The sequence below is a fragment of the Pleurodeles waltl genome, chromosome 7, assembly GCF_031143425.1.
Source record: "Pleurodeles waltl isolate 20211129_DDA chromosome 7, aPleWal1.hap1.20221129, whole genome shotgun sequence".
In the NCBI taxonomy this organism is placed as follows: Eukaryota; Metazoa; Chordata; class Amphibia; order Caudata; family Salamandridae; genus Pleurodeles; species Pleurodeles waltl.
The window spans coordinates 463,362,503-463,390,367 of record NC_090446.1 but is presented as its reverse complement, the minus strand read 5'-3'; the positions used below and the strand labels follow the sequence as shown (position 1 = coordinate 463,390,367).

Sequence of the window (27,865 nt, the reverse complement as noted above, 5' to 3'; positions counted from 1 at the left end):
TCTATGTAATGCAGCCCCAGAAGGTTACCTGTATGACTGCAAATACTGGTTTTACACTTGCCAGGCAAGAAAACTGCTCGCAGTTGTCAACAATACTGCTTTTTTCCAAATGTGTTGCGGTTTTTAAAAACTTTTTTATCAAAGGAAGAACACTGCAAAGGAATAACATGACTATAAGCAGTTAAAAGTTCAGTATGCAAAGAAATAGGTGTTGGGCAAATTGCAAGGAGTAAGTAGCCAGTATTCATAGTGCAAAATTTAAAGGTTTAGGTGTGGTAACAGGGACCTCCTTAACCTTGAAAGACTATTACAATCTGCTTGGAATCCAAGTGCTTGTGTTGAAGCCTGGCCTGCTTCAAGTTATAAGGGTTGTGGCTGCTAGTAGAGACATCAGCTCATTTGCTCAAATCTTTCTAGATGCACTGTATGCTGGTTTGGAAGAATATATGATGTAGATCTTGGGCTTGTAGGCTACCTCCGGAACTGACAAAATTGTGCCCACATTGACCCACCCGAGCGTACCCTTGGCCCATCTAGATGAAAATTCCTGGAACCAGGCCTGGTCTGTAAGCACAATATTCCCAGTCCACCGGGGGAGTGGTGGCATAGTGCCAATGCTGGCTCAGAAAAAGAGAGCATCTGTCAGGCTGCCTCTGCATCAGAGAGTCACAACTCTAGACCAATCCTGCAAGTACTGCAATCAATGCGAAGGACAGGCTGCACTAAAGTCACAAACAGAGCACCTGGAGAGCACCACATGCAGAATCAGAAATTTGCTTACACATGACTGGGATTGGCACAACCTTGGCTCCCCACAGTCCTAACCAATTAAGCGGCGTGAGGACATGCTCTCCGAAGATGGCCATGGTTGTCTCCTACTAGTAATTTTCACATAGTAAAAGGAGTCCCTATCTATAACCCTGAATAATTTACTGTTTTTCTATCTCCACCCCACCACTTAAATTATTTTCTAGATTTACCAGCCTTATTCTTCCAAAATAATCTGTTGTAACTCAGAGACTGCCTGCAGTGTCAAGCGACATGGTGATTACAAACTGACTGAGGCAAACTGCATCAAAACATTAACGCAAAATTCTGTAACCAGTGGCAGTCAATTACCTTGCCACAACAGCAATCATAGTAAAAAACACTTGTCTCACAGACTGAATTTTATTTTGGATTTATTTGATCTCTTATTTATTTTTTTACTCAGCTGCCAGAGTCAACATCTCCGAGTCCTACTCCGAGAAGTTCTGCCTAGCAGTGAGAGGCCAGGCACAGGCCTGAATGTGCAACTTAGAGTCAGCGAGGTGACAAGGTGGAATAATATACCTCTCTCATCTTCCATTGCTCCACTTCACTTTTCCGTGTTGTCCGCACTCAGCAACAACTCAATGTTGCACTGCGGGTGGACTGGAGGCAGATGTGCACGAAGAAGAGACTCGAGCATGGTACTAGCAGAAAGGGCCAATCACTGCATGGCTTAATAATAAAAACATACAATGGTTGATCATGAGCTATGTGGAACTGAACAGAACCTCCCACCCTCTTGATGCCTAATATGCACCAGAGAGGCCTACTAACCTCGTTTGTTGAGCCAATCCAAGTACCGCTCTCTTGCTGGTATGTTACCCACAAAGCATGAGAGCAGAGCTAGGTTTGGTTTGAGCAGGTGAAGGTAGCGCTCATTAGGATACCAGGGGCTGCAGCAGTAATTCCCCTACGGCTCAATAATTGAGCAGGTGAGAGTGGCCTCTAATGCACATGTCAGGTTGGAGAGCTGCTTATCTGTGCCCAGCCCAACATGTGCACTTGAGTAAGTGATTCTCTCTGATCATATTTTACTGTGCACAACTGTCAGTGTCAATTATTTTGAAGCCCCCACTCACCTCCCTCTGGAATTTAAAACAACTGGCCCGCAGCTGAAAAAGCTGACTACCACAGTCAGAAAAACAATGTTTTAGTATTTACATTTAATTCTGGTGATGGGGGCCACAAATAGAGGCCGGGGGGGCACAAATATAGGGTTGCAATGCCCCAATGCCCTAAAAGAGGAACCGCCCCTGCTACCTTCTGCAAATGTAAAATTATTCCTTCCCCCTTTCAAGCTGCTTCAATCCCCCACCAAGCAGCAGTAACATCAGTAAAAACCATGAAAACCTCTTGGCAAACCTCCACTGATAAAACCCTCTTCTGGAGTTTTCTGTCCCCCCCAACCTGCTCCCAGACTTGTCCCTCATTATGAACACGGTGGTAAAAACCGCTGTGTTCATGCTGGCGGTCAAAACACTGACCCCCAGCGTCCCCAGATCTTTTTTATTAGGAATATTCCTGTGGGCCGGTAGGCGGAAACATTGTGTCCGCCCGCCGGCCCACAGGAAGGCCTGGCCGGGACATTGACAGCAGCTCCACATGGAGCCGCCGCTAATGCCTCTGTGCGGCCGGTGCAGCTGCACCCATCGCGCAAATCACTGCCCGAAAATCAGGCAGTGACCTGCGCGATGGGGCACTGCACCCCTGGACTGCCCATGCCAAGTGCATGGGCAGTGCAGGGGCCCCCAGGGGCCCCCAGGGGTGCCTCGGTGCACCCCTTCTGCCAGTCCTTCCCGCCAGGTAAAGGCGGGCGGCTGAGGAAACATTATCTAAGAGGCAGGACCGCTGCCCTGACGGATAATGTTTCCGACCACCGCCAGCCTGCCTGACGGAGGCAGCCTGGCGGTGAGTGAGGGCTGCCGATAGCGGCCCTCCTGGGGTTCATTATGTGGCAGTGTGGTCCGCCATTCCAGCTGGCAGTTTTAGCCGCCACTGCCGGCATGGCGGCCCCCACCACCATGTTCATAATGACCACCTATATCCTCTACTGCATCCTGTCCCTGGCCTTACCCTGTAGATCACCACTCGATGCCTAGAGCATCTCCAACAGCCTCTCTTAACTTCATCAAATATAGGTCAATGCCAATTGTAGATAAGTGCATGCTGTCAACCCTGAAAAACTGCTCCACCTCAAATTTTAACTCCAGATGAACCACTCTACCAATTGCCTCCTCCCTGCAGAACTTTCTCAATGGCAGCCGGCCTGCCTGTCCCTCGCCACTCCCTCCGCGGAACCAGCTTTGTCCACAGAATATGGGTCCCTGCCCATCCTTTCCTTACTTTGCACAAATCTGCCTTTTTGCCCTTCGAAAAAACTAAACCTTTTCTCTGAACAAAATCATTCTCGCCAAGATGAAGAACCAATGTGTCTTGGCAACTGCTCCTACCAAGTATTTTTTCAGACAAGGTAACATTTCACCCCATAACGTCCACCCTTTTCCCTCCCAAAGAACCTTAACTTCATGCTGAGTGTAGCCAAGTTGTTTGCCAAAGCCTCTCCAATCTGCTTGCCTCTCCAGCCATTTCAGAAATGAATGGCCCACAATCCAGATGTTTATGAGCTCACTTTCTGGTCCTGGCACCGAACCATGAAAAGAACAAAATACCAAGTTACAACATCAACATAACAAGCATAATCTCTAATGCACATATTATGTATAACAGTCTGATGACCTTGCCCCAGCCTCTTCATCAGATCCTTGTCCCATCGCCTTCTGTCTGCCTCAATTGCTGTCCTGATCCTAAAGGAATGTGTCCCTTAGTCAGCTGCAGGTAAATCCAGGTATTGTAGCGCCTTCCACAACACTGCCAACAACTGAAAAGCAGTCACTGGAGACCCATCTTGGTGTATTGCTCCTGCAGGCTTAACTGCTAGCACGAAAAAACATGTGCAATATTACCTTAGCAGATGCAGACTCAGCAAAACCTGCCCGCCTGTCACACTTTCGTCCGTCTTGACTTCCTAATGCAGACCTGAATGCCACACTCCAGCTGCAAAATTTCTGACCAACGAAGCCCATCAACCTTGCTTTCCCCCAAAAACTATGATACTCTAAATTATGGGCAGCCCTCTAGCCATAAACACTGTTGGTGTGGCTCACACAGGTCCCATGGTATGCAGCCGTAGTTCGTTATCCAGCTCACCCCACTTATCCTGTGCATCTTCTGCCAATTGCATCCTGAGTTCCTCATCATAGAGCATACAAATGTACCCCTCCAAAGGTTATGTTAGTTTTGTTAATCATATTTATGTATTTAAACAAGGCTACACATAGCTCTGGAAGCTTTGCACAATATACGCTGGTGTATATTAAAAACGCTGCTGTCCTGTTTTCAATGGTGTCAGGGACTCTAGGTCTCGTTGCCAAATGGTTCTCCTTCTCCTTCGACCCCAATTTGGCCTGTATTTTCCGATGTAACAGCGTAATTACCTCCATATATTGCTCTTTCCAAATTATCTCCATTGTAGTCCCCTTTAAGTGAACACCTAGGGGCATATTTATACTCAGTTTGCGCCGAATTTGCGTCGTTTTTTTCGACGCAAATTCGACGCAAAACTAACTCCATATTTATACTTTGGCGTTAGACGCGTCTAGCACCAAAGTTCATGGAGTTAGCGTCATTTTTTGACGTGAACACCTTCCTTGCGTTAATGAGATGCAAGGTAGGCGTTCCCGTCTTAAAAAATGACTCCGATGCATATGCGTCGGATTTATACTCCCGGGCAAAAATGACGCCCGGGAGTGGGCGGGGCAAAAAACCCCGCATTTGCGCCTCTTTTTAACGCCTGGGTCAGGGCAGGCGTTAAGGGACCTGTGGGCTCAGAATGAGCCCAGAGGTGCCCTCCCCTGCCCCCAGGGACACCCCCTGCCACCCTTGCCCACCCCAGGAGGACACCCAAGGATGGAGGGACCCATCCCAGGGAAGAAAAGGTAAGTTGTGGTAAGTTTTTTTTTTTAATTATTTTTGTGGCATAGGGGGGCCTGATTTGTGCTCCCCTACATGCCACTATGCCCAATGAACATGCCCAGGGGACATAAGTCCCCTGGGCATGGCCATTGGGCAAGGGGGCATGACTCCTGTCTTTGCTAAGACAGGAGTCATTTCAATGGGGGTTGGGAGTGAAAAAAAAATGGCGCAACTCGGGTTGAGGCGATTTTTTTGCCTCAGCCTGACTTGCACCATTTTTGGACGCCCATACTCCATTTTCCCCCTACGCCGGCGCTGCCTGGTGTACGTCGTTTTTTTTAACGCACACCAGACGGCGCCGGCGGCTAACGCCGGCTGACGTCATTCAATAAATACGGCGCCCGCATGGCGCATCAGAATGGCATTAGCCGGCGCAAATTTTTTTGACGCAAAACTGCGTTAGCGCAGTTTTGCGTCAAAAAGTATAAATATGGGCCCTAATGTCTCGGTTATACCCATGTAAGGCATATTTTTCACTTTAAATTACTTACTTTCTTTTTTCTCATCCTGCATTACCTCTTATGTTTTACTCCCTTTGTCTATCCCCATTCCCACATCCTTATGCCAAGAGCCATTTTCTGTTCTCCCTACGTTTTCCCCAATACTCTCACTGCCTAAACCCTTAAGCCTCTCCTTATAGTCGGGCTTTAAGCCCCTGCCTCTTCCGTCCCAACGCCCTTATCCATCACATATGTCCTTTTGGGCAACCACACCTTAGTACCCTTCTGTCTTTCACTCGAGCTGTCCTCACCCCACTTTGAAACCATTTTTGACTGCCCTACCATAGGCGTATGCTTACCTGGTTTCAGAGTTGGGCGTGCAATGAAGCTTGCCAACACTGTATCCACTTGGAAGTCATAGCTGTGTCTTTTTGTGCTGTTGCCAGACTCTCTTTTGCTCTGCACTGTAAACAAACTAAAGGACACTTGTTTACTGCACCCTCCCAACCCCTCAGCTACACCATGACACACTTTCACACACCCATGCACCTCATTCTCGTCATCCTGTTTGACCAGCTCCCCTTCTTCAAACTTCTCCTCATCAAAATCCCGGGCACATTCTTTCCCTCTATTCTCTCCATCCTCTGCAATGCACTAGATCCTGGCATTGCATCAAATGTGCTCTCATCTCACTATTCACATGATGAGCGCTGCAGCATCCTCCTTTAACTGGCCACCCCAGACCAACCCGGTCCTGATGCAGTAGAGAGCTCAGCAGACCTTCCACTGGCAGTGATGCTGTTGTCCAACACCTCTGTCAGGCCAGCCACTCTGGAACATGCCCTCTCTTCCCCTTGGCGTAGTTGAACCATACAAGACTCTCCTAAGTTGCCATCGCCGTCATCACTTAAAACCAAATTGCCCGAGATAAGGTCCAGTGTGCTGATAGCTGGTTCTTCAATTCCCATGTCCCCCTCCATCTGATCAACCCATATCCACCTGCCTTTACTTTCAGGTGCCATACCCTTCAGTCCCCGACACCCACCCTGTTCCTCTCACCACTCCGCTTCCCCTGTTCCATTCCTGGGTTCCATTGCCCTCTTAGAATGCCCCCATCCTGTGTTGCTGCTGTCTGGCATATAGCCCCTGTCTTTCTCCCATACACTTTTAAAATGCTTCTAATGTGCCCTCTGGTGCTGAAAAGTCCAGCTCTTCCTGTCCCTCTTCCTCCAACCCCAGGTCCTGCTCTTCTTCACCCTCACTCCATTGCATCATGGCATGCACTGTCACTGATGATGGGCCTCATGGCTTTACCTGCTGCTCCGCACCTATGGGGGTTCAAATGCTCAATACAGCCACGCTCCAAGACAGTCCCCTCATGCCCTGCCATGGCTGCTGGCTCGACTCCTAAGGCCCCCACCCCAGCAGCAGTGTTAGCGTGTTCCTGCACCATCTCCTACTGAAAATCAAGAATTCGCAAAGCAATAAGTCTCGTATTTGCTTGAGTTAGAGCTATTGGCATTGTAAATTCATAACTGGATTTTTCTTGCCATATAAACTGGTCAACCCTGCCTCATAATTTTGTCTTTTCCTGCCATATAATTCCAGTCGCCCTGCATATAACTAAAACACTTTCATTTACCTTCTTCCTCTATCTGTAGCAAAACATGAAAATGCTGCCAGTTAGCATCCTAATTTAAATCTGCCATGCTAATTCCAGTAGAATACTACCTTCCCCACCCCTCCATCAGAGTTGCTAGCTGGCTAACACAATTCCAACAAGACGCAAGACAGCCACAGAGGAGAAATAAACTAGAAGAGACTCCCAAACAAAAATATCATTTGTAAGAAACATGGTCATGTCACCATATTGTTAGCCCCTAGAGGGCATAACCCCATGAATAAAAAGCATTGGCAAAACCAATAGGTTTCGCCTATAGGAGTTCTATTTTTTTAGGTATGTTTTTTAGTTATGTTGTAGACCAGTGAGCGTGGTGTTAAGTGTAGCTAAAAAGTAACAGTGTTGAGTTCTTTTTGTTGGGTTGTTGTACATTGGAATGATGTAGATTGTGTTAGAACAAATGTGTTGTTTGGGGTAGTAACCTATAGGAGCAGATTTAAGAGCCCCTTGCGCCATATATTGGCACATTAGCATCATTTGTTTTACGCTTATGCGGCGATATTATGGGAAAAACGCCACACCATATTTACAAAGTGGTGCAATGCATGCATTGCGCCGCTTTGTAACCCTTTGATTCCACTGCACCCTTTTTTGTGGCTACTTTTAACACCTGCTCAGAGCAGACATTAAAAGGGGTCACACCATTGGCTATAATGGGCCCCTATGTACTATTCAGGGTTAGCATCAAAATGTTGGCACTAACCCTCAGAAGGACATAAATAGTGTCAAAAATGTTGATGCTGTGGCCACCTACCCTGCGCCATGGTACGCCGCATTTTAAGTACGGGCGCACAATTGGTGGCTGTGGGGGGGTCACTAAGGGGCACCAAGAAAAGTGGTGATGCACTGGGTGCAGCACCACTTTTCTTAAATCTGCCCCTTAGTGCGCTGTACTGTGGTAGATTTGAGTGTGGTTGTTTGGAGTGATGTAGTAAACTGAAGTAGGCTAGATGGTTGTTTTTTATGTAATAAGACCATTTTTTTACTACTAAACAGCTAGTTACAAAGGGATGTACTTTGCAGGCATTAGGTTTTAGAACCTTTTGAAATACAGACGGTTGTTCATTTTTACTACTAAAAAGGCAGCCATAAGTGCAGTCATTTTCCAGGTAATAGGGTCATGATTTTAGTGGTGCAGCAGGTGCAGTGACAGGAGGTCGAAAAATTGTCATATCTCCCTAAAACCCCATATATTGCTTTATTTTTCTACTAATCATGCAGTCACAAGTGTAGTTATTTTGCAAGCACTAGTGTTCTGATTTGAATTGGGCAGCACGTGTAGTGGCACTAGGTTCCAAAGTTGCCAGAACTTCTCTAAACTGCAAACATTGCTATATTTTACCACTAAACAGGCAGTCACGTGTGTAGTTATCTTTCAGGCACTATTGTTATGCTTTAATGGTGCAGCAGGTGTAGTGACACCGTGGCTGAAAGCTGTTTGAACCCCTCTAAACACTAAGGGGCATATTTAAGAGCACCTAGCGCCATTGTAATGCCACATCAGTGTCATTTTTAAACGCTAATGCGGTGTTAGAAGGCCAAAAACGCTACGCCATATTTACAAAGTGTCGCAATGCATGCATTGCACCACTTTGTAACCCTTTCCGCTACATTATGCCCGTGCCAAGCATAATGTATGCAAAGGGGGCATTCCCCTGTTAGGAGAGCAGAAATAATGATGTAAGGAAATCTAACAGATTTCCTTGCGTCAATTGTTTTGGTACCTTTAACGCCTGCTCAGAGCTGGCATTAAAAGGGGGCATGCCATTAAATACAATATACCCCAATGTACTCTGCAGGAGTAGCGCCAAAATGTTGGCACTACTCCTGCAGAGTACATTAATAGTATAAAAAATGACACTATTACCCCCTACCCTGTACTATGGTGCGCCATATTTTAAATACAGCGCACACATGGTTGCGGAAGAAGGGGCACAAAGAAAAGTGGCGCTGCACTCTGTGCAGCGCCACTTTTCTTAAATATTCCCCTAAATATTGCTGTATTTTAATACTAAACAGGCAGTCACAAGTACAGTTACCTCCGGTTTATGATTTGAATAGTGCACCAGGTACATTGGCCTTGGAGCCAAAAGTTGTTATAAGTCCTCTATGCCCCAAATAGTTGAAGATTTTATTACTGAACAGGCAGTCTCAGGCAGTAAGGCGATGATTTGAATGTTGCAGCAGGTGCAGTTGCACTAAGTCCAAAATTTGTCAGAACTCTCCTAAACTTAAAATATTGCTATATTATACTATTAAACAGGCAGTCACAAGTGCAGTTATTTTGCAGTCGTTAAAGTTAGGATTTGAATGGTGTAGCAGGTGCAGTGGCACCAGGTCAAAAATGTGTACATCTCTTCTAAACACCAAATATTGCTATTTTTTAGTACTAAACAGGCATACACAATTGTGGCTACCTTGCAGTCAAAGTGGGCATGATTTGAATAGTGTAGTAGGTGCAGTGGCACTTTACCAACTTAAAAATTACCATACTTTACTACAATGCCATATGAAATAAGGTACAGATTTCAATTTTGTAACGGTAGGATATTCAACATATATCACAACATAAACATCTAGTAACGTTTATCCAATGCAAACTCTTTTTTTGTAATATGTATTATCCATTAAGTAAGATAAAACGCAAAAGAAAAAAAAATAAAGGCGAAACCTGTTGTTTTTCCCTAAAAAAAAAATCTATTTGTAAACAACATTTTTTTTTTTTTTAACACTTGTTTTAATTGTCCGCCAGAATTTTCAAACACATATAGCAATTGCGTTTTTGCATAGGCATTAACTGTGATAGAAATAAAAGCTTGGTAAAGGCATTTTGATGAAGTAGAGGGCTGCATGGGTAAATTGAACAGGTACAAAGTCGCTCTAAACAGAGGATTACCCTGCCTTAGTATTGTGTACTCTCACTTCTACATGCAGCAGCCATGCATTTCAAAACGGAGTTATAGGCACCGGCACAATTCATTTTCATGCCAAATGTTAGTGGTGGGGGTTCTCCTTGTTTCTGTTTTTGCCTTGTCATGGTTATATACTTCTCAGCGCTTTACAAAATGAATTCTGTGTCTGCTTGTACTGCTGGAAGGCCTAAGCTTTTGTAGTACCCTACAATCGTCTATAAATCATGAGAGGCTTATGGCTTCGATCCTAAGCAAAAAAAAGCATCAGCATCCTGTTTAAAGTAACATCTTATCTAAAGAAGGCACGATTTTTATATAAGCACTGCTTAATTTGAGGCGGTGTTTGCCAGTATGGGGCAATAATAATTTGAACGGTTGGCAATTATGTTTCTGCCTCAGGTATTTACTGTGTTAAAGATAGAAGCTTGGTAAAGGCATTTGGATGAAGCAGAAAGCTGAATAAGTGAGTTGCACAGGTGAAAAGTGGCTCTACATAAAGTGAACGGGTCAAGACAGGTTTAGGATTAACATTCCTTAGTATTCAGTACTATGTGCAGCAGCCATGTATTACAAAAGATAGTTGTGGGCACCCGAACACTCGATTTGCAAATGAGTCACTGCGTGTAAGTAAGCAAAACGAACTATGCCAAATGTTAGTGGTGGGGCTTCTCCTTGTTTCTGTTTTTGCCTCATCATTGGTATAAACTTCTCTGCTCTTCACAAAATACATTCTATGTCTGCCTGTACTGCTAGAGGGCATAAGGGTTTGTAGTACACCAGCTGCTTCTATAAATCATGTGGGGAAGCTTATGGCTTTGCTCCTAAGCAAAAACAAACATCAACATTCTGTGAAGAGTAACATTTTGACAAGAGAAGGCACACTTTTCATATAAACGCTGCTTAATTTGAGGCGGTATTTGCCAGTACGGGGCAAAAATAATTTGTTTGAAGGGACAGCAATTATGTTTCTGCAACAGGCATTTACTGTGATGAAAATAGACACTTGGTAAAGACATTTACAAAAAAGCGGAAAAAGCATCACCAAATGATGAAACAGAAAGCTGCAAGAGTGAGTTAAAGAGGCAGTAATTAGCTGCAAGTGGATTAAACTAGAAATATGGTGTTCGGATTAACCGGCCTTAGTATTCAGTTCTATCAAATCTATATACTGTAAACATATGTTACAAAGGAGGGTTTTAGGCACCGGCCGCGTCATTTAAAAATTAAATACTGCTTTTAAGTAAGCATCGTGTTTAACCCAGCAGGGACAGTAATAGAATCAAACGGCAAGAAATAGCAGCGTTAAAAATAACACAGCACATTGTGGCTATCATATACTGAAAACATGAAGCTTGTGGCTTCGTTTCCGACATAAAAATGTTTTGTTTTTAAGTACTGTGCACAGTGACAGCGAGACTTAAAGTAAACACACTTTTCATAGGCAACAAAATCGGAATAATTCGAAAACAATCTGCTTGCCTATATTTTAAAAAGCAAGATGGTATGTTGTAGAAAACTTTTTTGGAGGCAACAAAGCAAATCAATCTTCAATCGTAAACACTGAATTACAGCAAATCACCATCAAAAAGACTGTTGGCGAGACGAAAGGTGAAACTAAATAACAAGAAAAAACGCAGAGCTGAAACTCCAGCATTTGTTCGGCCAGATAACAAAATAAATAAATAACAGTCTGACTGGCTTGCTCTGGAGACAGTAGAGATGTTATCATGAGCTATAAAAGTTTATGGAGTCAATCGTCTCTAAACTGTGTTAATTGCAGGCAAACGCCGTATGGTACACTGCCGGTGAAACAACCTTTGAACCTAAATGTTTAAAGCACATGGCTGTAAGGTAAAGCTAAAAGCTGCAAAAGCTATGTTTTCTCCTAGCGAAACGTTTTGTCTTCTCAACAATATAAAACTGTCTATTAATCTCAGATCTTGGTTAAAGTGAATAACACACGCAGAAAAAATAACTTCATGCCGCCATCACTATGAAGAAAACGATTGCACCCCATGCTGTAACGTTTCTTAAAACTTCAAGAAAAGTGGAGCATTAAAACTAACAGAACACATTGTGGCTCACACATGCAGAAAGCATAACAACCACTCGCACACCTATATGCAGTAGCCAAGAGATACTAAGGGCCAGATGTAGGAAAGGATTTGCAACTCGCAAACGGCAAAAACTGCCATTTGCGAGTTGCAAATCGCATTTTCCTATGCAGAAATGCATTCTGCGAGTCGGACCGACTCGCAAAATGCATTTCAGAATCGCAAATAGGAAGGGGTGTTCCCTTCCTATTTGCGATTCCTAGTGGTATGCAATACCATTTGCGACCGCATATGCGGTCGCAAATGGTGTTGCAGTTACCATCCACTTCAAGTGGATGGTAACCCACTCGCAAATTGGAAGGGGTCCCCATGGGACCCCTTCCAGTTTGTGACTGGACCCAAAAACATTTTTTCAGGGCAGGCAGTGGTCCAAGGGACCACTCCCTGCCCTTAAAAAATACGGAAACTAAAGGTTTTTTTTTTTTTTTTAAGTGCAACTCGTTTTCCTTTAAGGAAAACGGGCTACACTTAAAAAAAAAAAAACTGCTTTATTGAAAGCAGTCACGAACACGGAGGTCTGCTGACTACAGCAGGCCTCCATGTTTGCGAGTGCCCATAGTCGGTATGGGGCCGCAATTTGCGACCCACCTCATGAATATTCATGAGGTGGGTCATTGCGACCCCATACCGACTCGCACACGGTGTCTGAGACACCGTTCTGCATAACATTTTGCGAGTTGCAAATAGCGAGTCGCTATGACTCGCTATTTACAAATCGCAAAATGTTTCTTTGCTACATCTGGCCCTTAGTCACTGCGTGTAAGTAAGCATGACGAACTATGCCGAATGTTAGTGGTGGGGGTTCTCCTTATTTCTGGTTTTGCTTCGCCATTGGTATATACTTCTCTGCTCTTTATAAAATGAATTCTGTGTCTACCTGTACTGGTAGAGGGCATAAGCTTTTGCAGTACCTTATGTGCTTCTATAAGTAATGAGAAGAGGCTTGTGGCTTCTGTGTTAAGCAAAAAAAAACACATCAGAATGCTGTATAAAGTAACATCTAATCTACAGAAGCCACACGTTTCATATAAGCACTACTTAATTTGAGGTGGTGTTTTCCAGTATGGTGCAAAAATAGTTTGTTTGAAGGGCCAGCAAATATGTTTCTGCAACAGGCATTTACTGTGATAAAAAATAGAAGCTTGCTAAAGGCATGTGGATGAAGCGGAAAGCTGCATAAGTGAGTTGAACAGGCAGGAAGTGGCTCTAAATAGAGTAAACAGGGCTAAATGGCTTTAGGATTAACCTGCCTTAGTATTCAGTATTCGTACATCTACATGCAGCAGCCACGTATTTCAAAACAGAGTTGTAGGGGCCGGAACACTTCATTTACAAATTAGTCACTAGTGTAAGTAAGCATAAGAAACTATGCCAAATGTTGTAGGGGGTTCTCATTGACTCTGTTTTCGCATCATCATTGTTATATACTTCTCCGCTCTGTACAAAATAAATCTTATGTCTGCTTGCACTGCTAGAGGGCCTAAGCTTTGTAGTATCCTATTTGCTTCTATAAATCATGAGGAGAGCCTTATGGCTTCCCTCATAAGCAAAAAAAAAGCATGTTGTATAGAGTAACATCTTATCTAGAGAAGGTACACTTTTTTGATAAACACTGCTCATTTTGAGGCGGTGTTTGCTAGTACAGGGTAAAAATAGTTTGCTTAAAGGGCCGACAATTACGATTCTGCATCAGGCATTTACTGTGATAAAAATAGAAAGTTGGTAAAGACATTTTGATAAAGCAGCCAGCTGCATGAGTAAGTTGAACCAATAGATACTGCATTGCACATCCGTGGGAGAAGCAGGCCTATAGCAATGATATTACAAACAAGACCCTTAAAAAATAAGCTATTCCCAGCTGTAAAACAAAAGTCCCAGTCACAAGAGCACTTAATAAGACACAAATATTTTGGGGTCCCCAGTAACCTAGTGTGGGGACCCAGAGATGGCCTACACAGAAAGAAAATGTTGTGGTGAATCTTTTGTAGGTGGTCCCATTGTCCTAGGACCACCAAAGGCTGAGTTATGAGCAAAAGTGTTTTGTAAAAGTAATGCCCTGCAAAGTATTATTGGGTGAGTTACCCGAGTGCAGTGAATATTGTAGTATTGGCTCTCCCGCTGTGCTGGGAGAGCCGCTTTTGCTTTGAGGATTTCTGTTTTACAAAAGCATTTACCAATTTCAAGTGTTTTAAGGGGAGAGCCACAAGAAATTACTCTGATTAGGTAACTGTGAACAATGTGACCAGCTCTCCAGTACTGTCGATCGGGTTCATGCTGTTGTGCCAGTTCGCACTGTGAATGCCATGGCTTCCACGCAGCATGAAGGGGAGATACAAAAGAAAAAACACAGTTTGCCCTGCTGAAGTATATTGGCAATCGTGCAATAATCCATGGAACAGGGGCAGTCTGCAAGGCGTGACAAAAACAGCTTCAAGGCGGGATGAACGTAAAGGATTTACCAATGACATCAAGTGATTTTTGAAAGGCAAGACCAGGAACGAATGAAGGTGATGGGCGTAGGATGGGCGTGGGTAATATCCCTCAATACTTACAACAGGTCAAATCGCTTACGTGCTCAAACTAATAAGCTCTTGTCTCTGAACCTTCAACATGCCTGCCCATGGCTACACGGCCCCTTGCTATGTCTCCTCGTCCTGTCTTGTACTCTTAAAAAAATGTCCCCTGGTGCTGCAGAGCACTGTAACACAGGTGGCACAATTTGGCCTCTCGGCCCCAGTATGCCTCTCTGGCTCATTCACCAGCACTTCAGCGTGGGTTGTCCCCCGTAGCAGCTGCATCGCTTCCACCACTCGCGGATCGTACATGATGGCAATAAAATCTACCCTGCCTACAATGCAACAAAATCTAAGCTGCCTACAATGCTAGCAGCCACTGTGTTTGCCTGTATGCAAAATTGTAGGTTGTAGCCCAAATTCTCATATTTTTAAGCAAAACCCCTACCTTCCTACCAACATAGCCCAAAGGCGATATCAGTCCTCTGGAATTGAACCACTTGACCAAATTCACCTGGGGGGGGTGTTTTACCTCCCAGTCTGTTGCTCCAAAAAAATAATGTCACCTTTTGCCAGCTTTCTCTTTCCACCTATTCCTCCCTTTTCTGACTTTCTTTCTCTTTCTCTGATTCTGATGATGAAATATAAGCCTTGGTACTTACAAATGAGTCCGGGCTTACCAACCCCAACCACTGGCACAAAAGAGCACTGCTCAGAGGCTGTGTAGCAACAGACAGTATTGATGTTATCAGTATAGCCACATCTATGCTGGGCCTTATCTCATCCTGTAGCTGGGGGGAAAACAGTGCATCTGCTCCTATTGAAATTTCCAATGTGTAATTCGGAGTGTTCTCTCTCTTTTTCCACAGGGATTACTGGGGACTGGAAGAACCACTTCACTGTAGCCCAGAACGAAAGGTTTGATGAAGCCTATGAGAAGAACATGGCCGGCAGCTCTTTGCATTTCAGGACAGAGCTCTAAGTTTCTAATTCACTATCCCGTCCATTTTTTTCACAAATAAATGTATTTGCCATTTCTGGATGTTTTTGAATTTCAGTCAATCCTTGTTCTTCATATGGCCTCTTTGGCAGACATGGTATCTTCCTCGTTCTATTCACCAAGCTGCCGCCACTACTTGCAAACTACGATTTGGTGTCTTTCCACCAAGTGCTCGCTAGTTTAGCTCTCTGCATCCTTATATTAGCTAAGTAGGTTGGAATTTGCTTGCTAGGTGATATGGTCCTTTTATCAATAGAATGAACTAGTGTCGACTCTCTGTTGATCTTGCAATCATTTCCCAAAAATACACTTGGCCGTTTCTCTGCCTTTCATGAAGGAGAGTTCTCAACCATCTCCTTCAACAAAAAATCCTGCTGAAGTGCGCAAGATAGATTTTGGAAGAAGAGGATCACCTGGGACAGCACTGTAAAAATAACTTACTAAAAAAAGCACCCTTGATGGGACATCACAAGCAGATTACAGGGTGAACCTTCATGCAAAATGCCACTTTTCTCAGTGGAACATTAATGCAGATACTGCTGGAACTTGGCGATTGAATCATATGCTCTAATTGTTGTAGGTTACAATATTATGTTTGAAATATTTGCCTACAGATATATTGTGCCATAATATTGAATACCAAAATATTCGGAGCTATTACTGATTTCATATAATTAATTATTCTGTCCTGAGGATACTTGGCAGTCAATAATCATGGTCACAATATAACCACTAGGTTCATATATTTACCGTGACATTATAGAACACTGTCACCCTACCTGGTCTGTTTTGATTATCTTTATGGGGCTGAACACGCACCTCATTTGTCTGCCACCAAGTCTTGTCCCATAGGCATCTGGCAGAGATCCAGTTCTGCAGATCTTGTTATTTCCTTTACCCACTGTTACCTTGGTCTCATTGGCTACATAAATATGGCAATAGTTAGGCACTGGAGAGCATGTGCCTCTCAGTTAAACTTGCATATTTGAATTAGATTATCTATCATTTTTCTTAGCTTTCTCTCACTTTCAAATGAATTGCAACAATAAGTAACAGTGCATGAACACAATAGAGTACAATGTTCTTCATCAGAGCTTCAAACAATTAGGACCTAATTTAGAGATCTATGCATGGCTACTCAGTAACAGTTTTGACAGATATCCTGTCTGCCATGCTGCAAAGTGCTTTATGTCCTAATGCACTTTTGAAAGGTCGAAGGGCTATCTATCACATTTGTGACAGAGTACCCATTCACTAAACTCTAAATCATATTGATCGCATACAAGAGCACGTTGTCTCAGGCCAGTGACACAGCACATACAGCCTCTCCCTCTCTCATCCCGACACTCCAGCACCCAGTTTAAAATATATCCAAATCCAAAAGGGGCGTTTTAAAATATGTATATGAATGTTAGTGGATTTAGGAAGCTCATTCCCTGCTTCAAAGTAAGGGAGTTCTGTACAGTGGAAGAGGGGATGCAATGGAACATGGAGGGAGGGTGTGCACTGAAGCTGACTTAGCTGAAGCAGGTGATGAAGCAGAAATGTTGGTATCACAGTGTCACAGTAATCATCTATGCGTGACAATACATGCATTTTGTTGCTTAGCCTAAGTGAGGCCTGTGAGATCTTGTTGTTGATTTTACTGAGAAAGTGTTTAGTCATTCTTGCTAACATGACATTCTATTAGGATCCTTTAACATGAAAATGGTAGCTTGGAAATAGATATTATATTGTTTTTCACATAGAGAGAAACCTACAAACTAGCCTTGAGCCTAAAACATCCAGGACGTGGAAAGGAAGATGCAACAAACGCTGATTCTCACATGCCGCTGGTGAGAATTTTCATGAATGTTGCAGTCTGAATCGTATGACTGTGCCCAATTGGACAATCATATCATTTGCATAGTATGGAAAGATGAACGGAAGAATCAACTTATTCCATGAACTTTAATATATCATTCCATGATGGATTTCACTCACAGCAGGATTCCGGAGGCAGTTGAGAGGAGATGTCCTTTTACAACAGCAGCTTCCTGCATCCTTTGAGCCCTTAGAAATGTAAAGTCCTCTCAGACCTTACCCTTTCAAATGCTTTGCTCAGATTTAGATTTACCCAGACCTTACCTAAGAAGACTCTTGACCGAGTTTCTGATATGCTGACGCCTTCCCTTTTACTTATTTTTGGTCAACTTTTAGTTAGTTACTTATTTCCTCAGATTCACTTTCTCCAAATTCTTTTTGTCCTTTTTTTGTTTGTTGTCTATTTGCCTATATGTGCTTAGCCCCGCATATTCCAATGTAGTTGCTATCCATAGGGTTACCTGTTATGAGACATACTAGAATGTTGGTTTAGGACCCTAAATGATTAATTACAACAGAACCAGAGTTTTCCCTCCTTTCCAAATTGGCATCTTGCTGTTGTGTATCACCTCAATTGAATGCTCAGTATTTTTGATGTTGATTCGTTTAACTTTATTTGTCATTTTATCCAGCCCATGATGATTCTGTATCTTTATACTCTTATTTTGAGAATCATATATATTGTCCTGGGTACTAATTTGTAATAAAAAACCTTGGACTTTGATCTTGACTGGAGTTTTCCTTGTGTTGCCACATTGACCATACTGTAATGTTAATTGGCTGTTATGTAGTGTTGACAGATATGTCTTCATGCCCTTAGTCACTGGGTGTAAAGACTCATCAGCCTCGTCTGCATGTGGTCCTGTGGAGGTTAACATGCCAGCACAGGTATGTACTCAAAGGTAGAGCATAGAAAAGCGCCACTGGGAGCAGGGGAGCAGAGCCATGTTGGTTGAGCACAGAAGAGCGCTGCTTGGAGCAAAGCCTAGTAGGTGGGCTTTGGCAAGAGGGGTTGCCATGGTGGGTGAGGGTTGATCAGGAGTGGTTGTATTACAGCGTAACTAGAAATGGGATAAGAGAGGATCTGAGTATTCAGTCCTAAATTTTATAAAAATGACCTGTTCAATACCAGTTTTCCAATGTGAAAGCAAAGCTTTTCTTGATATATTTTGTAGGATTTAATAAATATGCTGTGCTTACCTACTTTACCAGGGCACATGGGCAAAATCACTGTAAATTCCCCATACTCTCCTATTGACCGGAGAGAAGGCCTTGTAACTTAATAAAAATAATAACAATTTGAACAGCTCTGTTACTCTCAATTAGTGTATTTATATTATTCGTGCCTGGATTTACCAGCAGCTTTTTGTTTTTACTTTGCTATAATAATATCCAGTCTGCTCCAACTGGCTTGATGTCAGAATTATTTATTGAGAGATATAGACCAATTTAATGAAAATGGGTTGGAACCTGAAAGAAACTCTCAGTTTTTCAGTTTTATGAAACCTGTCAGTTTTATGGTTTTATCCTCCAGTCTTTTGACCTCCAATTTGCAAACTAACACAACATAAATTCTGTTTAAATTGGATTATAAACTGCAGCCTGCAGTAATACAAGGTCAGCTGTTGGTCAGCTCTTGATGGACAACTAGGGTAAGAGGAAGGCAACATGTATGGAGAGTGTGTATGCACTATACATGTTGTATATGTGGCCTCTGGTGGGCATAGCCATGGAAGGTATCTGTAGTGCTTTACTGTGTAGAGACAACAAACTATTTTGGATCCCCTGTGTTTTTAAATTACACAGGATGGAAGACTGAAATAGTCTTCTAGGCAAGCATGTAGCCTATAGAAACATTCCTGAGGACCATTAAAGTGGACTAGGCCTCTGACAAAAGAAGGAGGGAGACAGATGCCCTTTTGAAGTACACCCAACAGAGAGGTAACTGACTAGGGGATCTTCTCCTTTTTGTGAAACACCTTCTGAAATGGATCTGTAAAAAAATAGGGCAAATACTGGGTAGAAATGCAGGTCAATGTGTCACTTTTCTCGTTAACCAGAGGTAAGATCTGCATCACATTGTCGGTTGGACGTATTTGAGTTCCAGAGCCACTTTATTTGAATGCTGTCTTCTTTACCAAGGAGGACAACCTAGGCAGGACCCATGCCAGGACAGCTGTAAACTGCCTGGAGAAAAGAGGGAAAAGCCTCCTGGAGGAAGGGGATAGTTGGACTAAACACCCCAAAAATAATGTTTGCCTTGTGAAGTCATAAACTCACCTTCCTGGTGATAAGAAGCCAGTGGTGTAACGAAACATGAGGGCATCCCCCTGCAAAAAACATGCTATCCATCACCTAACACATCCAAGACCCACTCAGTGTACTGTGTTGAGGGGGATCCGTGGAGATCGCCCCCCCTCTCACTGGGGGGCTAGTGTTATTACACTTTAAGGAGTTGTGCAAAGGATGTGGGCTAAAACCCTTCAAGTGAAGCGAAGTCTGTCTTGAGGGAAGAGACTGACTCCCCCTGGAAAGGGTTCCTGCCAGAGTATTCTCAGGGAAGATACTGTAAGGAAAAGGAGATCCCAGTTGTTCAAGCAAAACAAAGAAAGAGCAGCCAAATTCGGAGGAGTCGTAGGCTTCCAGTAAGTGGTACTGGTGGTTAGGGTCCAGCACCAGGAGGAAAAGACTTTAACCCCATGCATATCTGAGCCCATGCCTGGAGATATCTTAAATGAAAGAGCCTACTTGTGTGTTTCCCACCTGTGCCTAGAGTAAGGAGGACAGCACAGAATGCTGGAAAATCTACCCACAAGCATCATTTTTAATGATACGTTCTTGGAAGTTTTGGTACCACCGGGAAAGTGGGCCCGGGCACCTTTAAGAAACTGTTCTAAATTGACACCATTAAAGGCTGGGGGTGCAAACTCCACAGTAATGATCCACCCCAGGAAGTCACTTGAGATGGAGGCGTTCACAGGTGAGATAGCATCATAAATACCCTCACAGGTTGACTGAACCTTTGGACTTGGTGACAGAGTCAGTAGTCAGAATCGTACAATCCCACAAACCAATGCCATTATATCATAAACCATTTTAGACACCATATAAATTCAACACTAAAACAAAACAAAGTTTCAAACTTTTATTACAATCCCAAAATCAATGTCATATAAATCAAGCGCAAAAAATGTTACACCTACATGAAAACCATAAGCTGACCAAAACGTCTGAAAACATTCAACCTGTTAAACCTCAATACTGTTAATCACTCCAAAAGAATAATGTAGATTAGCAATAACACAATGTGCACATTATCAGGTTTCAAAGCAGATGACGGTGACATCAGTAAGTAGTCAAAATACACTTTTAACAATCAATTTCAGAGCTGGGCCATTCCTAACACTAACCAGAAATTGTGACTTGCATGTGTGGGAGCGGGCTAACACATGCGGGCAAAAGCAAAATTAAAGAAGACAAAAATGTGGAACACTCTTCTCACCCACCTGTGCCAGACCAAAGACCTCCTTACCTTCAGGAAACTTCTCAAGACCTGGCTGTTTGAGCAGTAGCAGCACCTCCCCCCACCTCCCATTCCCCTCCTCAGCACCTTGAGACCCTCACGGGTGAGTAGTGCGCTTTACAAATTCCTGATTTATTGATTGATTGAAAACTAATTTAGAAAACATCTAACTAGAATAACTAACTATAAAACACATGCTGATGTACGTGGCTAAGCTAAAATGGAACTAAGAAACCGCATTGAGTTGTACCTCTCCTCATGGGATATCTGACAGTGTTGATTCATCTAGCAGAGCATTCACCATCTTGAGAGGTCGGTTGGCAGCAGCATCAGAGTAGAGCAGAACACGAGTTGCACATGGGACAAATCATCAGTTCGGAATGAGTTGGCCTTATCTGTACTGAACCACCTAATAAAAGAGGGCAATTAAGACTATGATGAGAAAACTCATCATAGGACTCAGAGAAGAGAATGGGACATCAAACTTAAGTAAAAGAGACAAACTCCAACAGAGTTCTAAACAGTACCAAGCAAGGTAGAAGACTAAAGAACAGTGACCTCAGTTCCACAGTTCTTCATTAATTAAAATAGCTAAAATCCATTTGATTGTTCCATGTGGTGGGCCCAAACTGGGCATCAGTTTCAGCATCCAATCATTGTAGATGGCACAACCAAATTCTGATACATTATGAAGTTCTCTCTGCAAATGACCATTGTTTCTTCCTATGACTTCATCCGATTCCGCTAAAATATAAAATTTTCTGATAATTTTAAACTAACATTTCCTTTCCCATGGCACACAATAAACTGAGCTAATATTCTTTCACATAAGATTCATGAATCTTCCTGCGCAACGCAGCAGCTAGAACAAATGTTGTTACAGTAACTAAACTTGAAACATGCTGTTCCCCTGGAATACAATAGAACATTCAAGAGTATGTTTGCTGCCTAAAGAAAATAACTCAGATTAAGAGAAAATACACACGAATACAATTTTCCATGACTGCTTGCAAAATTAACTTTCAGGCCTAGTTGTATTAAGAAAACGCAATGCACATTAATTAATACATTTATAAACTTCTCTATGCACCATTACATTTCAAATCAATATGCAAAGCAAACTATTTTATTCAAAATTATTCATGTTGTGTCAAAGCAATGTTAAACCTACATTTATTTTTCTAAACACCAAAGGCATGTTTAATTAAAATGCATTTAAATACTCCAAAAATACATTTCATTTCTACTGTTCCTACTTGGAAATAATACTTTCATGTTAATATTTATTAATAATTCATATGTCTATGAATATAAAATGTTTCATGTTAAACAGAGTGTCAGAAATATAACTAGTAGGCACAAATGCCCACCACAATTCAAACTGTCTACGTTTTCGTTTCTAAGTTATTTTTCTCAGTTAGACCTTCAAACTGCAGATATAGTAGTTGCCATATGTTTCCTCTATGCCATTAATTTATTAATAAAACATAATCTTCCTCAATCCCTTCTCTGACGGCAATCTATGCCATCACAAAGAAACATTCCTCATTTACAATGAGACAAGTCAAAACCTTGTAATTTTATAACGTATGGGTCCAGGTCTGCGATAATTGTCAAATCTGTTCATTGACTGAAAGTATCTGTTTCTCATATTCTCCATTTCCATTTCTTCCCTCCTCAGTTTATTCTTTGGTTTTTGTTTTCTCCAGAAATTGTAAGCGTTCTAAAAGCCAAGTGCACAAATTATGCACATTGTCACAATCAACAAGGGTTTGAAGACCATCTTCACAAAACTATTTCCCAAGTTACCAAATCAAGATCCTACCTTAGAAAATCCTTCACCTCTGTTTCCCAAACAGTCTCTCTTTAAGGTTGCCTAAGTCATTCTTCAGACTTGTCAGATTAGATAAGTATCTCCTTATCTTCTTGCTGTTGTTAGAAATGTAAGTACAAGAGTGTTGCAATTTCAAAACTTTACACACTCCGTCCTCCTTTGTTAAAAGAATGTTTAATGCAAGGTGATTCTGAGGAATCATACACATTACAGCAACCATTTCTGTGTCCATTAGGAGAATTACACCTGAAAAATCAGTTGATAACTTACTTATCTAAATGTAATTCAAGATCACACCCCCTGATGGAATGATAGCTTCAAAAATATCTCCGGTAACCTCTGAACCACTTGCTCCTCTCTTAAATCTCATTGGATTGTCAACGGTTTTCCAGAAAACCACTCCCAAATACCATGTACCATACCAGCCTTTCGACAATTTGTAATAAGCGTTTTTACCATACATGTAATAAGCACCAGGTACAGCGGGGTATTGTTTAGTCAGCTTAAAATCCCATAGACTCTTAAACAAAAACACGTCTGCATTCACTTGTACCTACAAGCCTATTGTCAGCTTTTGATTGTGGCCTATCTATACCAAGCTTCCCTACATGTTAATAATCTAATGCCAAGCGTCCTTGCATATCAGTTGTGTTGTGAAATGATGTCTTTCTGCTAGCTATCCTTTGTCTATCCTTTCTTTCATTGCCTTTCTTCTGTTATCTACCTGATTAATGAACTCCTTTTCTACCTGTGTGAGAATACATGTTAAATTATTCCTATGTGCATAAGCTGTGCCAAAAGTCAGTGTAGGTTCAAAGAAACATCCTACTATGTCTATGTTTCTAGCTTTTGCAATGCTGCTCAAATGCTGATTAATGGGAAGAAAAGAGAAAACTACATCACAGTTTGACTAGAAATTCTGCATGTACTCCTGGTTGTACAAATGTATTAATAATAGACTGCAACTAATCCCATAAGTTAATGGTAAGCTGTGATAAGTGATTCCTTCTTGAACTGATGAAGGAATTTGTTTACATGCATAACAATCATGCACATTCATTATGTCCACATACTCATTCAGCAAACTATAATACACATTGGAAACTAAATCTCCCTTTGTGTCATCAAAGTGAAGCAATCCCTCATCCTTATAAAACCTATCATGCTGAGATGTTGTCATTCTCAGCACTGGAATTGCTGTGCTTTTAACTTCTCCTACCACTGAAACACTCATTTCTGCAATCAATAAAATGCATGCAATCATGCACACTACAATCAAACCAATACATACATATTTACATTTGTTGTGTTTACCCTGACCAGGATTCATGGCTTCTGTAGAATCAGAGAAGAAAAGAAAAAGAAAAATACAAAAAGGCAATAAACAAGCAAACATCAAAAACAAGAATTTCTTTCAAAGTCTCTTGCCCTTTTTACAGCAGTTCTCAATCTTCAAGAAAGCTCTTGAGCTAAGCAAAAGTTGTCAAAATCAGTTCAAATGTTCATTTCAACAGAACACAGTCTGTTGATCACTGATCAATACTTCCAGGGTATAATGTCTTTGTTGGTCAATTGGCAAGGTCCTTTCAAAGTTCAGTTCAAATGCCATTTGAAGGTCCAGAATATTCAGGTGAATTTTCACAGTCAAAACAAAAGGCCATAAACTCGTTCTCCCTTTCATTTGTGACAATATAGATCATCCATTCAGGTGGAGAATTTCTATGACTTGGAACTTATTTCCTTTTCGTTCTCCTTATAGCACCATCTTCATTTTCAGTTTGACCTGAATCTTCGACTTCTGTGATTGATGGGAGTTTATCAGAAACTTCTTCATGTGCACCTGCAGGCCATTTGTCTCCTTTCACAGTTATTTTCCCATGTGCAACTGCATTCACCACGTTTGCTGCACTGGCAGGAATCAGTTGATTTTGGCTTTGACGTTGACTCTGTTCTCCTGCACTGTTGTCTGTTTGCAAGCAGCTTGCGCTTTTTTTCTGCACCTTTATCTGTGTCTTTGTCTGTATTCAGACTGCTTGTGCCTTCACCACTTTGCACTTTTTCTGCTTCAACCACTGGTTCCGACCTCACAGCTTGGTCAAGCTGAACACCTTCTTCATCAGCATTCGCTCCTACAGGGTCAGACTCTGTGTTTTAAAGACGACACAGAACTTTGCATGTGTGGCTTGCATTCATCCAGTTTGGAACAAGCACACTTCACAGCTGTTGTCATCACCATGATGATTTCAAAAGGACCTTTCCACCTTGGCTCCAGGCAATTCTTCCTCATATGCTTTTTAACCAATACCCACTCCCCAGCCTTCAGGCTGTGGCACTGTTCCTGGGCTGGTTAAACTGTTGCTGCTTCAACCTGATGAGACTAAATGCCAGCCATAACAGCTATACCTTTGCTTTAATACAGCACTAAGTCATCTGTTATGATCGTAAGTGCATTTGCAGGTACTGCTGGCAGTCTCATTGCGCGACCCATCAGTATTTCATGACACATGCTCATCAGGACAAGTGGCAATGCATCAGGCCATTTCAATGCTGTAGAGGCACAAACCTTTGTCAATCAAGCTTTCAGTGTTCCATTCATTTTCTCCATCAATCCAGATGCCTCTGATTTGCAACTGCAGTGCAATTTTTACTCAATATTTGTGATCTCATTATTAAAATGAATTCCTCAATCTGATTCCAAAGAACTCAGGAATCCATACCTTGGTATTAGTTCCCGGAACAGCAGCTTAGCTACAGTGAGGATATCATTCCTACATGCTGGATAATCTTCCAGCCACTTGGAAAAGACACACACAATAACCAACACATGCCTCAATCTATTGCAGGGAGGCATCTCAATGAAATCAAGTTTTATTCTGTTAAAAGGACCTTCCAATCTACCAATGTGGCTCAAATTAACCACTGTACATTTCCCTACATTAATTTGATGGTATGTAACACATCTGTGGCAGACCGTTTTTGCAACCAATCTAAATCTGGAACTAAATGATATCTGTTTGAAAGTGCGAATCATTTCATCTCTGCCGAGATAATCCTGCTGATGATAATACCTAGCCATCGAGTTCAACAAACAATCTGGTAACACGACTTTCCCTTCATTTGAAATCCTGGCATCATCTCCCTCTCCTGGAGCACAACCTGCTTTCATCCATACTCTGTGTTCTTCCTCTGTTGCTTCTTTCTTTAATCTGTTAATTACATCCCAGGTATCACTGACAGCAAGAAATTTTGATTTGTCTCATTGGTGACACTTTCATCATGCCACCCTTTATAGAAGGTAATGCAATTGGGTGCACAATATCTGGCTATTTGGTCAGCATACGCATTACCCCATGATGCATCGTCATTTACTTTTACATGTGGGGTGCATTTCACAACTGCAATCTTCTCAGGTAACTGTAATGCGTTTAACATGTCATGAATTCTTTCACCATTCCGAACAGGGGATCTAGAAGAGGTCATGAAACCTCGCTGGTGCCATAACTGCCCGAAGTTGTGCACAACACCAAATCCATATTAACTATCTGTGAATATTGTCACTTTGAGCTGCTCGGACACACAACATGCTCTTGTAAGAGCAAACAATTCAGATACTTGGGAAGAAATGACTTCTTGAAGAAATTAAGCTTCAACTACCCCTGACAGTATGCAAACTGCATAAGCTGCTCTCAGAGTACCTTCTCGGTCTCTCAACCAGGAGCAATCAACAAAGACAACTTGGTTATTCTCTTCTAGAAGAGTATCCTGAATATCAGGTCTGGGTTTGGTGCACAGTTCAGTAACATCGAGGCAGTCATGTTCCATTTCATTAACATCAATTGTATAATCAACATGTACAGGCATTAATGTGGCAGGGTTCAAACATGAACATCTCATAACCACAATGGTAGAGGAGCCAAGAATCACTAGTTCGTACTGGGTAAGATGGGCGCTGGTCAAATATTGTTTTTTTCTGCAGGTCAAAAAAATCTCCACCTAGTGAGGGACGAATACAGTTAGAGTATGTCCTATCACAATGCCTTTACATTGACTGATGCTTACACCAGCAGAGGCCATGGCCTTCAGACTGCCGGGCAAAGCAGCAGCTACAGGATCCAATGTGATGGAAAAATATGCCATTGGCTTGTTTGTTCCTCCATGTAACTGTGTCAAAACAGAAACAGCACAACCATCATGTTCATGACTAAACAATGCAAAACCTTTTGTGTAATCAGGCATTCCCAAAGCTGGAGCTCTGCAAAACTCTCTCTCAACTCAGTAAATGATGTCATGCTTTCTTCATCGAAAGGGACTGGATCTGTGACTTCTTTGTGTGTCATCTTCTGCAACAGTTTGGAAATTACTGAAAAATTTGGGATCCATTGGCGACAATAATTCACCATGTTAAAAACATTCTGACCTCTCTCTGTGTAACTGGGGGGGGTATGTAGGAAGTTGGCTCTGTATGTGCTATTTCAAAGTAAGGAATAGCATGCACAGAGTCCAAGGGTTCCCCTTAGAGGTAAAATAGTGGTAAAAAGAGATAATACTAATGCTCTATTTTGTGGTAGTGTGGTCGAGCAGTAGGCTTATCCAAGGAGTAGTGTTAAGCATTTGTTGTACATACACATAGACAATAAATGAGGTACACACACTCAGAGCCAAATCCAGCCAATAGGTTTTGTATAGAAAAATATCTTTTCTTAGTTTATTTTAAGAACCACAGGTTCAAATTTAACATGTAATATCTTGTTTGAAAGGTATTGCAGGTAAGTACATTAGGAACTTTGAATCATTTCAATTGCATGTATACTTTTCAAGTTATTGACAAATAGCTATTTCAAAAGTGGACACAGTGCAATTTTCACAGTTCCTGGGGGAAGTAAGTTTTTGTTAGTTTTACCAGGTAAGTAAGACACTTACAGGGTTCAGTTCTTGGTCCAAGGTAGCCCACCGTTGGGGGTTCAGAGCAACCCCAAAGTCACCACACCAGCAGCTCAGGGCCGGTCAGGTGCAGAGTTCAAAGTGGTGCCCAAAACGCATAGGCTAGAATGGAGAGAAGGAGGTGCCCCGGTTCCGGTCTGCTTGCAGGTAAGTACCCGCGTCTTCGGAGGGCAGACCAGGGGGGTTTTGTAGGGCACCGGGG

General features: G+C 42.3%; 1 protein-coding gene across 1 annotated transcript in view; it reads left to right on the top strand.

The window, feature by feature from the left end:
• The window catches only part of LOC138304194 (sulfotransferase 1 family member D1-like), a 180,114-nt gene extending 164,575 nt beyond the window's left edge, over positions 1 to 15,539 (top strand). The window contains exon 8 of the mRNA XM_069244047.1: positions 15,372 to 15,539. Within this exon, the coding sequence (XP_069100148.1) occupies positions 15,372 to 15,484 (113 nt within the window). The 3' untranslated portion in view covers positions 15,485 to 15,539. The remainder of the gene's footprint in view (positions 1 to 15,371) is intronic.
• The last annotated feature ends 12,326 nt before the right edge of the window (positions 15,540 to 27,865 follow it).